Raw genomic sequence first — 18713 nt, 5'->3', positions numbered from 1 at the left:
CAGTTTCTGGTCTCTATATTTTTTTCCTACTATGGAAGTCAATGAGACCAGAAACTGTCTGGTTACTGATATTCAATAAAAATATACAAAACCATAGATCGAGCATAACATGACTATATGTTACTCAAGCAGCTCAAAAATGCAGTGGAGTGGGCATTTTGTACTCACAACTCCGTCTTTACACAGGCGTAACTATCGGTAAGCAGGGTAAGCGGTTGCTTACGGGCCCGGACCAATCAGGGGCCCGTCGGCGTTACTGGAAGATATTGATTGATAGCCGGGTCCCCCTATCGCATTTTACTACTTTTAGTCTGATCGCATTTTAATTTTTTGCGAATTGATTTGAATAAAGAATGACAACAACATATTTGACTGATCATTAAATAAATGTTTGAAATGAACAATGATGAATTTGGTGTAATTTGTTTCGAATTGGGACTGGGGAATCCCCGGGTGAACATGCGCATTGCGTGGAAAACAGTAAAAAACTTTGAACTTGAGACAGATATGGAGTCGTCAAATTTTAAACACAAAAGTGGCTTTCAAAAGCGCAAACGAAAAGAGGAATTTGATAAATTAATAAATAAATTACCAAAAATAGGAAGCTTCTTTAAAAAGATGACACAGGGGGAGATCGAGTTTGAGATGGAGCAAGAGAGTGAAGCGAGTAAAGCACCTGAAGCGACCGTTGGTAGTAACAGCTCCGTGGTTAATGCTAGCACCAGTGGATCAAGCAACATCGATGTAAAAGGTGAAAATGTGGAGGAGGAAGGGAGTGAGGCATTCACTGCGCGCTCGGTGGCCTGTGCTAACACCAGCGGGTCATCCAACAGCATCAAGGATAACGAGGTAGATATGCCCATCACTGCTAATATCTCCTTGCATGAGCATCCAACCGACATGGGTCATTTTTCTGAGTATCTAGACTCAAATGTCAAACGATTTATAGTATCTTCGGGGTCTTGCAAACCTACTGGCCCTTTCCCACGGGATCCCGCACAGGATAACCGCTCATTTACAATGGCATATTACGTTTGCAATACCGAGGACATGGCTGTGCTACTCCCCCACACTAGATGTAGCCTACTGCGAGCCCTGTTGGCTTTTTGCCAAGTCAACATGGAAGACAAATACCTGGCGTAATTTATCAAAGAAAATTCAACAACACGAGTCATCCACTATACATAAAGCTGCATGTGTGATATGCGACCTTTGGCGTCAGAACAGAACAGAACTATGGATATGGAGAGGGACATACTTCATGAGGCCAGCTTTTGGAGACAGGTACTACATCGTGTGGTTAATGTTACGCTCACTTTAGCAATGAACAACATTCCGTTTAGAGGGCATAGGGAAAAAATAGGGGAAATTAACAATGGTAATTTCCTTTCTTTCATTGAGCTCCTGGCAATGTACGACCCAGTGCTTAAAGATCTGATTAGCCGCCCTGCTCGCTCGATCAAGTACCTAAGCCCACTCATACAAAATGAGCTAATAGAAATTCTAGCAAAACATACCCAGAAAGACATTCTAGACGAAATACGATCAGCTCCATTTTTCTCCGTGATTATGGACACAACACAAGATGTGGCAAAAGTTGATCAGATGACCCAGATCTTCAGATATGTCATAGTTGAACGAGATGTTCGCGGTGTTGCCACTGATGTGACGATCAAAGAGTCCTTCATTGGATTTCGTGAAGTTAACGACTCATCGGCCAGCGAGCTTACTCTGGAGATTGTTGTGTCTGTGGAGGACAACGGCTTAGACCTTTCCAAGTGCAGAGGGCAAGGGTACGACGGTGCCGCAAATATGCGCAGCATATACAGTGGTGTCCAAGCAAGGATAGCTGCCAAGGAGCCAACTGCCGTGTGTGTACACTGTGCGTCACACAATTTGAATCTCATCCTTAATGATGCGGTGAAGATACAAGAAGTAAGACAGTTCTTTGACATTGTTGAGCGCATTTATGTGTTCTTTGGGCACAGCATAAAGAGATGGGCAATGCTCTCAAATAAAACACACAGTGACGAGACAAACAATGACTCCAACATAACACTGAAAAAGTCATGCCCGACTAGATGGTCCTCACGTTACGAAGCAGTAACCGCTGTGAGATATCGGTACAATGATGTGATGACGGCATTGGCAAAACTTTCACTGACAAGCAGAAAGAAAGATGAACGGGATGAGGCTGCATCGTTGAAACAGGCAATGGAGAAATTCTCATTTGTTTGTCTTATTGTCCTCCAAAGCAAAATCCTGGAACGAACTAATGTGATATCAAAACTTCTACAATCCCAAGACATGGATCTGGCTACAGCAGTCCAGATACTGGACTGTGCCATCAGAGACCTAACTGCGTTCACAGAAAATTTTGAAGATGCCAAACAAACAGCGAAGAGCCTTTCAGAGAAGTGGGGAGTGAGCACTGCATTTGAGAACACTTGGTTGAGAAAAGTGAAAGCGCATTTTGATGAGCTGTGTCAAGATGAACGTTTAGCAGATGCTGAGTCTTACTTTCGCGTACATGAGTTTAATGCCTGCCTTGACATTAGCCGCGTTTCCACTGTCGGGCCAGGGCCGGGCTAGGGCTAACAGCGAGCACAGCCGGGCCAGTGGCCTCGGGCCTCAAGCACCGGGCTTGCGTTTCCACTGCCGGGCCATTAGCCCTGCAGCGCTGCCCTAAACCCCGCCCTTAACACGCCTTCCTGGATCAAACGTCATACAACCCCACCCATTTCAGCGGGAATTATGATGTTCATTCAGGCAGGAAGTTAGGAAGTTAGAAAACTTAGATTTTAAGAAGATAGCATGTATTAACTCACCGTCCGTGGCTGCCATAGTGTCCCGACTTGTCTCTCCACTAACAGAGGGACGGTGACCCAGCACACCGTCCATCAAGTCGAACCATGGAAAGTTCCTTCTCTGGGCACCGCTTTGTCCATTGTGCGTTTTAATCGCCTTGTACTGCGCCCACAACTTTTTTATTTTTTCCCGAACTTGAAGCGTTGTTCGCTGAATGCTTAGCTTAGCAAGTTCAGCAACAATGTATTTTATAACGTCCTCGTTTCTGCACACGCCGTCAAATTGACGTTGTACCCTTTCTTCTGCCCAAATGCTCAGAAGAGCTTTGGTATCTTCGACAGACCAGTACAGGCGATTCTCCATTTCGAGCAGCGTTTAATTTTCGCGATATAAAAAAGTGAAATGTGCATCTTGCCGCAGACCATAACTTTCCCTAATACCGATAAACTCCGCCTTTTACCTTGACCACGCCTCTAGCCCGAGCTGGCCCAAGGTATTCGATGGGCCAGAAATCCTGGCCGTTGGCCCCGAGTAAGCCCCGATCAAGCCCCGGAAGTGACAGTGGAAACGCGACTGGCCCTGGCACGCACTAGCACGGCCCGGCCCTGGCCCGACAGTGGAAACACGGCTAATGTCATCTCTCAGTTGACCCAGAGATTCGCCGGTTTACGATCAACAGCTGACAATTTCAAAGTTTTACTGCCCGAGACCCTTTGCACTGCAACAGATGATGAACTGTTTTTGCAAGCAAACAGGCTGGTGGAGATTTACAGAGATGACATTACTACTGATTTCCCAATGCAATTGTTATCATTCCGTTCATGCTTGAAAGACAGTATTTCACAAACGAAAACAGTGCGAGTTTCGGGGAGGTTTGCACTGCTTTCATGATTTTTCTGACCATCCCAGTGACAGTGGCCTCTGCAGAGCGTTCTTTTTCTAAACTGAAACTGATTAAAAGCTATCTCAGGAGCTCAATGGGACAGAGTCGTCTCTCTGGACTTGCCATACTGTCAATTGAGAATGCCCGTGCGCGCTATCTGGATCTTAAGGATATGATCGACAACTTCGCACAGAGGAAAGCCCGGAAAATGCAGCTATAATGTAAGTGAGCATCTTTTTTTATGTATTTGGACCTAGGCCTATGTGTATATAGCAGTGACAGTAACAGTAACAATGTGTTATTATGGTGCGCCGTCACCAGCAGTTTTTCTTCTTTTTTTTTTTTTTTTTGCGCGTAGCGTCATCACGTGTCGTAGGGGGGCTCGCCTTGATAATCCTGCTTAAGGGCCCGCCACTGCGTCTTTACAATGAATTACAAACAACTTCCACTATAGACAGCACACATTCAAATTTTGTTGACATAAACGATTAAATGATACATATTTATAGCTTTTCCCGTGTAACTGCCGACTCTTCAATGGCGTTAAACAGCGAGCATATCAAACGGATTCAACAAAATGAGACAAACTTACCGAACAACTGTCATTCACCCAAATGTTTTACTTTTAGGTTGCTGCCTAGGTAAGCATCAATATGTCTTACATTTAGACTCTTAAAAAATCAACTTTTAAAAAGTTAAATTCAACATTAATTTCCTTTTGATCTCTCCGCTTCTCCTGTCTGACTGTTTTTGCCGTTGCTCTCTCGCTTAATACGCGAGTGAATCTCTTAAAGGGGAACACAATAGGCATTTTTTTTATTCAAATGTTCCTGAACTCTTAATCTTCAATTTATCTTTGGGGTCTATATGACCCCAATCGACTTTTCCATAGTAAATAAACATGGTTCCATTCATCTCAGTTGAATAACATTTTGTCACTTTTTCTACATTATCTATCTATACACACACAAAAAAGAACGGTTGTTCTAAAGGTATATAAAATAAAATTAAAGTAACAAATTTGAATCAATTCAAAGCTGCTATTTTCAGCACTCATTTTCATGAGCCATTACTATAAAACAAGAAACTGGTGTGAAGTCACACACACACACGTCAGTGTGATCGCTGTGTGTCTCTGTGTCTTCAGTCTCTGTAGCGGCTCTTTATTCACCATCAGCTGATCCTGAGGAAACTGAACTGACGTCTAAACACTGAGAGTCCTACAATAAAACACACAGACAGACACATATGAGTATGAGACATTACTGAGTCACATCACATCTGGAGATCATTTCAGGAAAACACAGCCAGAGATATTAATGAAAAACTGGAATAGATTAATAACAGTAAATGGTAAACAACTCTCACTTTATCACTCACACACACACACACTCACGCACGCACGCACGCACGCACGCACACACACACACACACCGAAACACACACACAAAAACACACACACAAACACACTGCACAGGTCAAATAGACCTATATTCAGTCTGTGCAATGGTTGATACAACACAGTATCCCACCGGTCACAATTGTGACCGATCATAAAACACACTTTTTCACACACTTTTCCATGAAAATTTCTAAAAATGATGATTGATTGTTTCAAAGGGATACTAATGACACATGATTTGGATATTTTTGTGTCTGGGAAAAATTTGGGATTAAATGGGTTAAGTATTTATTATTTTGAATTAGATTAAATTTTTTTTTTTTTTTTTTTGCTTTCATTTTAATTTCAGTTTTAGTATTTTTGTTATGTGCTTTTGTCATTTTTATTTCTTTTAAGCTTTAATTTACTTTTTATTTCAGCTTTAGTAATTTCAGCACTTCAACTTGAAATTATTTCTTTCAGTTCTTCCAACATTTCACATTTTTTACTTTTCATCTAATATTTATATTTCAGCTTTATTTCAACAACACTGTTGTCTACAAAGTAATTTCATGCACTTAAGCAGATTTGAACAAATTCAAACTTTTCAATGCATGTGTAAAATAAATAAATAAATATAATAAATATTAATTAAATTAATAAGTTTATCAAATTATCTGAACAAATTGTCTTATTATAGTTAACTAAAAAAAAAACATTTGTTACTTTAGCTAAAATAAACATCAACTGAAATTAAATATAATTTTTTTTTAAATTATTGTATTTCAGCCATTACCTTCAATAAAAAATTTACTAATAAAATAAAGAAAAAAAAAACGAACAAAAAAAAGAGACAAAAACCACAACAAAATTACTAAACCTTTAACCAAAATTAAAATGCAAAATATATAAAATAAAAGCTAGTTCAAAATATGAATAAATCAATAATGTTATCTCAATGACACTAAATGTGTTTTAAGGACAGATAATGGATGGTCACTGAAACTCACCCCCCACAGGCTCATCTTCAGCTCAAACTCTTTTTCTCCATCAAAGATCAGACGCATTTTCAGCAGCTGAAAAAATCATTCATCAGACAACAAAAGTACAGACCATTAATAAATAACATCACCACACTGGACAATGGCAAAAACACACAGGGCGTCGTTACACTACATCCTTATGCATCTCTTTCTATCAGGACTTTTACGTGCTTTTCCCAAATCACTGAAGTGACCTCGACGTCCGGGTTAGCGGTAGCATTAGCCATCAGGCAAGTGTTATTTAAATAAACTCCTGATATACTTACAAACTTTCCAATGTCTCGTTTTATGAGTACAGAACCACTGTATAAGTTTGGTACCATTCTGGGTTTTATTAAGCCATTCAGCTGATATCTCTAAATAAGCTCTAACTTTAATAATGTTCGACCAAGGGAAAAAATGCTTCTGGGGGGTGTTCGGCTCGAGGTCATGGTGCAAAGGACCTTATAGGTTGATTTTACTCCGAACCTCCCTTTAATGAAAAACTGGAAAAGGTTAGTAACAGTAAATGATAATCAGCACTCACTTTATCTCACACACACACACACACACACACACACACACACACACACACACACACACACACACACACACACACACACACGCATTTACATGCAAACAAATAATCTGTTAGTAATCAGATTGACGGCTCGGACTGAAAAGCCTTCATGTAAACACCTTAATTGAATGAACTCAAACCGAATGAAATTTCTATCGGATTGGGTGGTTTATTCCTTTTCTAATCCGATCGAGAGGACATGTAAACACTTGATCAGATTGAAAACTGAATCTGGAAAGTACTGTGTGTGTGCAATGATGTAATGATGCCGTATGATGCGTACGAGCTGTTGTAGTTGTTGAATGAAGTGTCATGAATGACCAACACAATCTCACGGCCTTCAGTCCTTCTTTCAGACTCTCATCCACAGGCTCTTTCGGGTGCAGGTACGGGTGCTTTTACTGCGGGATAAATATAAGCAGCACGGCACAACGGGTCATGTGCTCATTGTCTCCTAATTAGGACCCGACCCGTAATATAGAAATATTAAGTCTGCAGTTTAAAACAATCAAAGTAGGAGAATAGTATGTGCAAACAGCGGGAAATATTCATGCAGTGTGTGCATGTCAAAAACTCAATTCCCATTTGAAGCTTGTGACATAAACACACATCAACCTGATCATTTTATTTATCGTTCATGTAAACACTACATTTGGATTCATTAATCGGAATGAAATAATTCCAACTGAAACAAAAGTTGTACATGTAAACATGGATGAAAATATTTATATAGACCTCGCCTATTCATAGATCATATTCACATCACAGAATTAAACTCTTATTAAAAATAGTTTACAGAGACTAAAGTGGAGCTGAATTATTATCTTATATCCTCCAGTTACACACATATGAGACCTGTCACTGAAATGAGGTCAATTTAAGCTTGAAATAAAAATATACTCACAGTAGAGTAATGTCTTCAGTTTATAATGTGGATCATTCTTCAGATCAGAGAGACACTTCATTCCTGAATGTCCTATTTTATTCCCAGTCAGATTCAGTTCTCTCAGATGTTCAGGGTTTGATCTCAGAGCTGAAGTCAGAGCAACACAACCTTCATCTGTGACGCCACAATCCCTCAACCTGTAGAGAACAATGACACACACTTCACTCTCTCAGTTCAGATCAGATCAGTTTAGCAGTGAATCCATTATTAAAGAGAAAGTTCAAACTTAAAGCACAAATTAATATGTTTGAAGGATCATTAGATTGAGAACTAAAATGTCACAAAACATGATAATTTAGATGTTTTATGATCATTCAATCAGGAACAATAATCTCTTAAATGACACTATTCACTACATAGGCTAGTTTTGCTATGTTACTTAGATCTGTAGGTAATATGTATGGAGTAATAAATGGCTGGTTTCCACCCTGGCGATCTTTAATAAAGACAGTACACCTCAGCAGCTTCAGATTAAACACACAAGAGCCTCAATTCTTCATCTTAGACAGACCCAAAACGAACAGCACTGGACAGGTCTCAGATTACAAGGAAACCTTGCATTACTTCAATTTACCGACCATTCAGTGTCTCATTCTGTCTTGACAAACCCCGTAATCTCAGATGACATCCTAATATTCATGATTAAAGCAAGACTACAGTGTCTCCCAACAAGTACAATCTGGCAACATGGTATCCATCAAAGCATGAACCCTGCTGTATATTACATCCAACTCAGCAGGAAAATGAAACGGTTGCTCATATACTAAACGGATGCTACAATTATAAAGGACTTTATGCCAGACATGACCGTCTGGTTGATCTGGTTGCAAAGTACTTGCAAAAGGTAATCTGTGGACATGATAGTAAGATTTACAACCCCAAATCAGAAAAAGTTGGGACACTGTACAAATTGTGAGTAAAAAAGGAATGGAATAACTGTACAATTTAACTGGTTTCATCATAACACATCTGACAGTGACTACTTTAAAAACATGTCAAATACTCCTGACATTGTAATTGACTAATTTTAAAGGAGGTTATGAAATCTGTATGTATCTTTGAGGTGGGCTGCTGTTTTGACCTGTATACGGATACTTGCTACTATTCTAAATTATTGAAATATCAACCACTAGTAGATCTCATTCACCAACTTGGATACAACTGTAAATTAATAATTCTGGTATTTGGAAGTTTGGGCCATGTCCATAAGAGTGTGATCAGGGGGATGCAGTTGGGGGGGGGGGGGGGGGGGGGCTTGCATAAAGGCTTGCGAAATTCTGCTCTGTTTCAGCCATCATAGGGAGCATGCAAATATGGAGACGGAGATGTTTTGTTTATCCTTAATGTGTTGAGTATTATAAATGTAAGGACCTGTACAAGTATGTGAGCCATGAATTGTAGATCTGTCACCGTGTCAAAGACTCTTCTCAGAGTATTTGGATCTTGTTTTCTTTGTAATGTCTTTCAGGTCCAAATAAAAGCATTCAAATGTGTGCGTGCGTGAATGTGTGTGTGTGTGTGTGTGTGTGTGTGTGTGTGTGTGTGTGTGTGTGTGTGTGTGTGTGTGTGTGTGTGTGTGTGTGTGTGTGTGTGTGTGTGTGTGTGTGTGTGTGTGTGTGATTTCACAAAATTATAAACAATCCTTTAGAAAGTGTCAATGCAGAAAGATGAACATAATTAACAGTAAGAATGAATCCAGCATGTTCTTCATTTCTCAGTTCTGACTGTGTTGAGCTCGAGTCTGTTTAAAGTCGAGACTGAAATGTTGATTGTGTGTGAAAGTGTGTATTTCAGTGTGACTCTCAGTCCTGCAGTTTCATGTTATTGAGGATCAGCTCATGTGTTCAATCATTTACAGCTCAATAATCTGAACTCACAGCAGCAGAAAGAGGCTGAACACTTCAAATATACTTTACATTGTGATTCATGTGTGAGAGTCAAATATGATCTTACCCCAGTTTCTCCAGTTTACAGTGAGGATTCTGTAGTACATCAGACAGCAGATTCACTGATTTATCTATTTTATTTCCAGTCAGATTCAGTTCTCTCAGGTGTTCAGGGTTTGATCTCAGAGCTGAAGTCAGAGCAGCAAAACCTTCATCTGTGAGATCACAATTCCATAACCTGTAGAGAACAATGACACACACTTCACTCTCTCAGTTCAGATCAGATTAGTTTAGCAGTGAATCCATTATTAAAGAGAAAGTTCAAACTTTAAAACACAAATTAATATGTTTGATGGATCATTAGATTGAGATCTAAAATGTCACAAAACATGATCATAAAACATCTAAAGTATCATTCAATCAGGAACAATAATCTCTTATTTGCACTATATTAAAATTCAGTCTTGTGCAAAATCTGATTTAATAAATGAGACTATTCATTACATAGGCTAGTTTTACTGTTACTTACTAGATCTGTACTATGTAACATGTATGGAGTGTCAATTTGAGTGTGTATATGAATGTGTTTTCATTTTACAAAATTAAAAACAATACTTTAGAAAGTGTGAATGCAGAAAGATGAACATAATTAACAGTAAGAATGAATCCAGCATGTTCTTCATTTCTCAGTTCTGACTGTGTTGAGCTCGAGTCTGTTTAAAGTCGAGACTGAAATGTTGATTGTGTGTGAAAGTGTGTATTTCAGTGTGACTCTCAGTCCTGCAGTTTCATGTTATTGAGGATCAGCTCATGTGTTCAATCATTTACAGCTCAATAATCTGAACTCACAGCAGCAGAAAGAGGCTGAACACTTCAAATATACTTTACATTGTGATTCATGTGTGAGAGTCAAATATGATCTTACTCTAGTTTCTCCAGTTTACAGTGAGGATTCTGTAGTACATCAGACAGCAGATTCACTGATTTTCCTATTTTATTAAATGACAGACTCAGTTCTCTCAGGTGTTCAGGGTTTGATCTCAGAGCTGAAGTCAGAGCAGCAAAACCTTCATCTGTGACGCCACACTTACTCAACCTGTAGAGAACAATGACACACACTTCACTCTCTCAGTTCAGATCAGATCAGTTTAGCAGTGAATCCATTATTAAAGAGAAAGTTCAAACTTAAAGCACAAATTAATATGTTTGATGGATCATTAGATTGAGATCTAAAATGTCACAAAACATGATCATAAAACATCTAAAGTATCATTCAATCAGGAACAATAATCTCTTAAATTACACTATTCACTACATAGGCTAGTTTTGCTGTTACTTAGATCTGTATGTAATATGTATGGAGTAATAAATTGGTGTGTGCGTGTGTGTGTGTGTGTGTGTGATTTTACAGAATTAAAAACAATCCTTTAGAAAGTGTCAATGCAGAAAGATGAACATAATTAACAGTAAGAATGAATCCAGCATGATCTTCATTTCTCAGTTCTGACTGTGTTGAGCTCGAGTCTGTTTAAAGTCAAGAGACTGAAATGTCGATTGTGTGTGAAAGTGTGTATTTCAGTGTGACTCTGTCCTGCAGTTTCATGTTATTGAGGATCAGCTCATGTGTTCAATCATTTACAGCTCAATAATCTGAACTCACAGCAGCAGAAAGAGGCTGAACACTTCAAATATACTTTACATTGTGATTCATGTGTGAGAGTCAAATATGATCTTACCACAGATCGGATCACTGATTCTCTTCCTGAAGTATTCCTCCTTCTGTGGATCATTGAAGCCTCGTACCTCTGTCACTCGATGGACACACTCAGAGGGGACGAGATCAGCTGCTGCTGGTCTGGAGGTGATCCAGATGAGAGCAGAGGGAAGCAGATTCCCCACAATGAGGTTCATCAGCAGCACGTCCAGTGATTTCTTTTTGTTTGCATCTCGTAAAGTCTCCTTCTTTTTAAAATTTAAGGGAAGACGACACTCATCCAGACCATCAAAGATGAACAACACTTTATATTTGTCACTGGATATTTCCATTTCTTTAGTTTCAGGGAAAAAGACATGAAGAAGATCTGAAAGACTGAGTATTTTGTCCTTCATCAGATTGATCTCTCTGAAAGGAAGTGGAAATATGAGCTGGACGTCCTGATTCTCTTTCTCTTCAGCCCAGTCCAGGATGAACTTCTGCACAGAGACGGTTTTTCCAATGCCAGCGACTCCCTTTGTCAGCACAGTTCTGATGGGTTTGTCTTGTCCAGGTAAAGGTCTAAAGATGTCACTGCATTTGATCGGTGTTTCCTCTGTTGCTGCTCTCCTGGATTGTGTCTCAATCTGTCTCACCTCATGTTCATTACTGATCTCTCCACTCTCACTCTCTGTGATGTAGAGCTCTGTGTAAATCTCATTCAGGAGTGTTGGGTTTCCCTGCTGTGCTGTTCCCTCATACAGACACTCAAACTTCTTCATCAGATTTGATCTAAACCTGTTGAGGACTTCATGGCTGTAAAATAAAATACCACAGTATTAATAAACACATGTCTTTTTTTAATCATATATTTTATATGTATTTTTTGTTGAAATGTAATACCTGAGATCAGTCTGTGTATCTTCACTCTTAAACTCTACTGGCGGATTCATAGACGCGTCACTCCTCATAGACACACAGCTGGGCTCTGGTTCTGATCTCTTCTGATGAACTGAACTATAACAAAATATTAAAGTTAATACATTGAATTACTGTATTCAAAAATCACATATTCATTTATCCTTAAAGAATTTATTTTCACAATGTTGATAAAAAAAATGAACTAAGTGCTCTCATATACGTCTCTCATGTGTGAGTAAAACTACATACATTAAAATATTAGCTACACATAAAAATAACTGAAAGCAATGTCCAAAAAGAATTTCTCATATCTTGTAGAATATATTACTGATAATGTTCTGATAATATAAAATGCCATACTATAATCATATTTTTATAGAAATGTAATACCTGAGATCATGTTGTGTATCTTCACTCTTAAAATGTACTGGATGACCCATAGACGCGTCACTCCTCATAGACACACAGCTGGACTCTGGTTCTGATCTCTTCTGATGAACTGAACTATAACAGAGTTTAAAGTTAAACATATTTGCCATATTCAACATATTACATATCCATTTATCAATAAAACAATCACTCTTCATGATTATTTAATTTACACTGTTATTACAAAAATTGTACATTGAGATGAGTTCTTTCACAGATGTCTCTCTGTGTGAGCAACACTATACTGTATACATTAAAATATTACATTAAAACATTCTTCTTGTACATTGTTTGAATCTTGTAGAATATTGTCAGGGTTCTGTCACTTCTGTCTAGTTCAATTCTTGGTTTTGTGACAGAGCTCTGACACTCCCGGTTTTGTCTCGTTACGAGCGTTCTCGAGCCGTGCACTCACTTGTCTACGTGCCTTGTTACGTGTGCGGGGCATGGTGTTTGGATCCCGGCACGTCGGTCTAGTTTGGTTTTTGGTTCTGTGTCAGGATTCAGACATCCATGCCCCGCGTGTTTGTTTTTTGTTGTGAGCGCAAAGGATGAGCTTACGCTAGTTTTTGTGCGCTCTGTCTTATCGTGTGAGCGTGTGGTTTCGAGTTCGCTCGGGCCGTATGCTCTTTTCCACGTGTTTTGTGTGGCACGCGATTCGTGTTTTTATCGGCCGCGTGCTTTCATGTCATGTTTTGTCTCGTGCTGTGTAGCACACAGCTTGTGTTTTACACTAGCTGTGTGCTTTCTTGTTGTCATGTTTTGTGTGAACACGTGGCTTATGAGTTTTCATTAGCTGCGTGTTCATGTCTCGTTTTGTGCTTGTGTTTTTGTCATGTTTGGTGTGAATAGGGAGCAAACAAGGCAGTTAATGAGGGAGGACAGGTGGGGCAAATGAACTAATAATCAGGTAACAAGGCTCTCCTGTCCATTGTCTAACCCCACCCACCTTGTTACCTGATTATTGGTTCAATTGCCCAACCTGTCCTCCCTCGTTAACTGCCTTGTTTGCTTCCTATTTATTCTCCCTGTGTTTGCAGTCCTGTGCTGGGGAATGTGATTGCAACTCAACATGCTGAGGATGGCGAGCAGGAAGAGACTGGAAAAAAAACCTGGGCTGCGGGAGGCGGAATCGCGTCTTTGAGCCTGGGAGTAGAACATTTTGGAAATGTTGAGAGTATGGCGAGTGAATTGGATGGTGAGCAAGGAGAATGGCATGCCATGAGGTAACATCAAAGAGAACAAGAAAGAAGAATTCTGTGTCAAGTCACAGTGAGTTGGAACAACAGAATGAATTGAAAAAAAGTGAGGAAAACTAATAGGATGGAAGAGTGGAAAGTGGTGATCGAGTTTGGAACGTAGTGCTGCTTATCAGGGATGTGAAGTTCAAAAAAGAGCAAAAGATATTCAGAGATTCAAAATACAAAATAAAGTATAAAGCAGCAACACAAGTCTCATAATTTGGGAGTGACTACAGATTCTCAAGCAATCGGTCAAAACACATTCTCAGTAAAGGACTTCCCTAAACTGCCACAAATGAATAACATTAGTGCCATAAAGTGTTCACATAAGTGTGCAGTCAAAGACGATACTCTGATAGTGAATACGTTTAAATTTGTAGCTTTCATAGGTATGGTAGTGAATGTAGCGATGTGCCACTTTTATTAAAGAAGGTATATCTTATGGGAGAATAACAATGAACTATGGTACTGAATTAGAAGTAGTGGTTACTGAGATTTGGGTGAATAAAAGAAGTATAGTAGTAATTCTTAATTTATATAATTCATGTAAAACAATGAAGATTGAAGATTTACAAGAGTTTGATCAAGGATACAAAATTATATGGTGTGGGGATTTGAATGCAAATAATACACTATGGGGTGGGACCACTAAACCCAATATAATATAAGCTATATTATGATAGAACATTTAAATGATTCTGCATTGGGTAAAGTACTGGAGTTATTTAACAAGGTTTGGGAGGAGGGTAAGCTTCCAGTAAGGTGGAAAAAAGCAATTATTATTCCGATTAAGAAACCTGGGAAAATTTTTACAAATCCAGATAGCTATAGACCGATAGCTTTAACTTCACATGTATGTAAAACCATGGTGAAAATGATTACGGAAAGAATAACATATTACTTAGAAAGAAATGAGCTGTTTTCACCATTTCAAAGTGGATTTAGAAGGGGGCGTAGTACTCTGGACCCTTTAATATGCTTGGAAAATGATATTAGGAAAGCTCAAGCAAATAAAGAAGCGGTAGTAGCTGTTTTCTTCGATATAGAAAAGCATATGATATGATGTGGAAGGAAGGTTTGTTAATAAAGCTAGATAAAATGGGTATTGGTGGTAAATTATATAATTGGATTAAAGATTTCTTATTTGGTAGGTACATTCAGGTTCGTGTGGGGAATTCTATATCAGATACATTTTTTGTTGAAAATGGCACCCCTCAGGGGAGTACTGTTTTTAATTATGATAAATGATGTTTATAATAATGTTAATCCTGACATTGGGAAATCTCTTTTTGCTGATGATGGGGCAATTTGGAAACGAGGGAGGAATATGGACTTTGTTGTAAAGAAAGTTCAGGAAGCTGTTAATGTGGTTGAAGAATGGTCTCTGAATTGGGGATTTAAATTTATCTGTTGAGAAATCCCAATCCATATTTTTTACAAGAAAGAAAATCAAAGAAGATATTTGTTTGAAACTGTACAATCAAAAGTTAGAAAGAGTGAAAACTTTTAAATTCTTGGGGTTGTGGTTTGATATATTGATTACATGGAAAAATCATTTTAATAAGGTGGAGGATAAATGTAAGAAAGTACTGAATATTATGAGATGTTTAACAGGTAGTGTTTGGGGAGCTGATCGAGTGGCGTTAAGAAATATTTATATTGCATTAGTTAGATCAGTTCTAGAATATGGATGTATTGTTTTTGGATCAGCTGCTAGTACATCTTTAAAAAGGTTGGATAAAATTCAGGCTCAAGCATTGAGATTATGTTGTGGAGCAGTAAAGTCTACACCAATATCAGCGCTTCAGGTGGAAGTTGGAGAAATGCCACTGACTCTAAGAAAGAAACAGTTGAGGGCTAATTATTGGGCTAATTTACAAAGTCAAAAGGACACCCATCGTACAAAACAGATTATAAATGAAAGTTGGGAAAGCAGCAAAATTAAAAAGGAGGTATTTAGTAATGTAATTTTGGATATAACAAAGGAGTTAGGAATCAACGATTGGGTCGCCGAGGACCTGGAAAACCGCGGGAGGAGGAAAAATATCCGGCTGTTTGGTCTTAAGGAGGGAGCTGAGGGTAAGCATCCTCTTTTAGACTTTATAACCGATATGCTACCCCAGTGGCTGGGCAACGAACCCGACAGAGTATTCATACTGGAAAGTCCCCTCATGCTCTACCAATGTTTTTTTTTTTTTTCTCTTAATAGCTTGTTAGTCTTATATTGTTTTTACTTTTACTTTTACTCTATCATGGTCACACGAAACCAATGTAGCAGGCAAATCTCTGTATGTCTAGTACACTTAATGTAATAACGTTTAATGTCAGAGGCCTTGGCCACCCAATTAAGCGGAAGAGAGTCCTTACATTCTTAAAAAAAGAAAAAGTAGACATAGCTTTCCTTCAGGAAACCCATTTGTCCAATGAAGAGCACAAAAAACTCAAGAGAGATTGGGTCGGGCAAGCTTATTTCTCTAGCTTTACTAGCAATAAAAGGGGAACAGCAATACTTATTCATAAAAAATTACCTTTCATATTTAAAGAGCAATATAGCGACTATGATGGCAGACAAATATTAATTAGGGGGATGCTATATGGACAAGAGCTGACATTACTAAGCGTATATGCACCGAACGAAGATAACCCTAAATTCATGATGGATACGATCACCCTATTTAATCAATATAATACAGACTTTGGAATAGTTGCCGGAGATTTTAATTGTCATATGGATAGTAGCTTAGACAAATCCTCAACCACACTGTCTAACCCCAACGCTTCTAAGACTCTGAGGTTAGCCTCGGCTGATGTAGGCCTGGTCGATGTTTGGAGAGAACTTAATCCTACAAGGAAAGATTACACTTTCTATTCGGCTAGACACAAATCATACTCCCGACTAGATTTATTTATTTTTACCACAGGATCATCTCTCATCCATAGTTTCATGCGATATAGGGCCCATTCTTATATCAGACCACTCACTAGTCTACCTGCGGTTATCCCTCCCCCAGCAGACAAATCAAACCAAACAATGGAGATTTAATACCTCCCTCCTCACAGACTTTGAGGCTTGTAATAATATTAGAAAATGGTTAGAGCAGTACAGACAGGATAATGCGTTCTCCCCCGTTACTCCGGCAGTGATGTGGGATGCAGCTAAAGCTGTAATTAGGGGCCAATTGATCTCTTACGCATCTGCAAAAAAAAAATCTATTATTAAACAAACAGAACAACTTAAGAAAGAGTTAATTCATTTGGAACAATGCCATAAACGCTCTCCTACAGAGGAAAACTTGAGAAAACTAAATGCAACAAGAACTAATCTTAATCTCATTCAAACAGAACATATCAAAAAACTTCTATTCTTTACCAAACAGCAATATCATGAATATGGTAACAAGCCAAGTAGACTTTTAGCCTATCAACTCAAAAAAGAACGTGCATAAAGTATAATAAAGTGTACACGTAATGCGGCAGGCCAGTTGAAATATGATACACAATCAATTAAGTCCTCATTTCTTGATTTTTATACACAGCTTTACGCGTCAGAAAATCCCTCCGCAACAGATATCCAAAGATTTTTGGAAAAAGTATCCCTACCCTCTATCTCAGAGGATGAGAAGGAGCAGTTGAGTGCTCCATTCACCCCAGAGGAGGTGCTACAAGCAATCAAGTCAGTGCCCTCCGGAAAAACTCCAGGTTTGGATGGATATTCTGTAGAATTCTATAAGGCTTTCTGGGTGCAAATCGAGCCACTTTTCATGCCCATGGTTACTGATTTTTTTGAAAATGGCGTTCTTCCCGACACTATGAAGACAGCAATAATATCTTTAATACACAAGAAGGACAAGGATGCTGCTGAATGCGCATAATTTCGCCCAATTTCATTACTTCCGGTTGACTTTAAGATATTATCAAAATTAATTGCACGCAGGCTGGAAGACCTGTTGCCCCAGATTATTAATCCTGATCAGTCCGGTTTTGTGAAGGCACGCTATGCATCTGACAATATCCGGAGGCTATTAAATATAATTGACCACTCGGCCAAACAGACCAGCCCTACTACTTTCGCTTGATGCAGAAAAAGCGTTTGATAGGGTCGAGTGGTCATATTTGTTTGCAGTTCTGAAGAAATTTAATCTGGGTGAAAAATGTATTGGGTGGATCAGAACTATGTATGGCAATCCACAAGCCCAAATATGTATAAATGGTACCCTCACTGAAAAATTCAATTTGTTTAGAGGCTGCCGGCAGGGGTGCCCTCTATCTCCATATTTATTTAACTTGGCAATTGAGCCACTCGCAGAAGCCATACGGGCTAATGAAGAGATTGCGGGTATTAATATCGGGAAAACACAGAACAAAATTTCGCTATATGCGGATGACATAATCCTATACTTAACCAGCCCTGAGCAATCAATTCCAGCAGTATTAGACCTTATCACTAAATTTGGAACAATATCAGGCTACAAAATCAATTTCACAAAATCCAATGCATTATTAATTAACTCGTCAGTTTCTAATAGACTCAGAGCAATCTCACCTTTCACCTGGGCCCAAAGCAGCTTTAAATATCTTGGGGTGAATGTGGCTCTAAAACTCAAGGATCTTTACCTCATAAACTACATTCCATTGCTTAAAAAGATTAAGGAGGAATTAGAACATTGGAAAATGCTCCCCATCTCATTTCTCGGACGAATTAATGTAATTAAAATGAATGTTTTGCCCCGTTTTAGCTACTTATTTCAGTCACTGCCCTGTTACTTGGATAAAACGTTCTTTAAATCCATAAACAAAATACTTACCTCTTTCATCTGGAAAAATTCCTTACCAAGAATAGCTTTTAAAACTTTAACAAAATCTAGAGAGAAAGGGGGACTGGCATTACCAGACTTGCAGATGTACTATTGGGCCGCCCAGACA

At 38.8% G+C, this 18713-nt stretch overlaps 2 protein-coding genes across 2 annotated transcripts in view; both read right to left on the bottom strand.

The window, feature by feature from the left end:
- The window catches only part of LOC309506241 (NACHT, LRR and PYD domains-containing protein 3-like), a 58040-nt gene that overhangs the window by 31925 nt on the left and 7402 nt on the right, over positions 1-18713 (bottom strand). The gene's annotated exons all lie outside the window — the stretch shown is intronic.
- LOC309506214 (NACHT, LRR and PYD domains-containing protein 3-like) overlaps positions 4292-18713 on the bottom strand; it is a 162708-nt gene continuing 148286 nt past the window's right edge. Inside the window, exons 17-20 of the mRNA XM_082179917.1 lie at positions 10432-10602; positions 7579-7757; positions 6083-6148; positions 4292-4911 (exon numbers count right to left, since the gene is read on the bottom strand). Coding sequence (XP_082036043.1) covers positions 6123-6148; positions 7579-7757; positions 10432-10602 — 376 coding nt within the window. The 3' untranslated portion in view covers positions 4292-4911; positions 6083-6122. The remainder of the gene's footprint in view (positions 4912-6082; positions 6149-7578; positions 7758-10431; positions 10603-18713) is intronic.

The sequence above is a fragment of the Leuciscus leuciscus genome (assembly GCF_965113295.1).
Source record: "Leuciscus leuciscus genome assembly, chromosome: 9".
NCBI classification, from domain to species: Eukaryota; Metazoa; Chordata; class Actinopteri; order Cypriniformes; family Leuciscidae; genus Leuciscus; species Leuciscus leuciscus.
The sequence above is the reverse complement of the archived record's forward strand: the minus strand, read 5'-3'. Positions and strand labels throughout refer to the sequence as shown.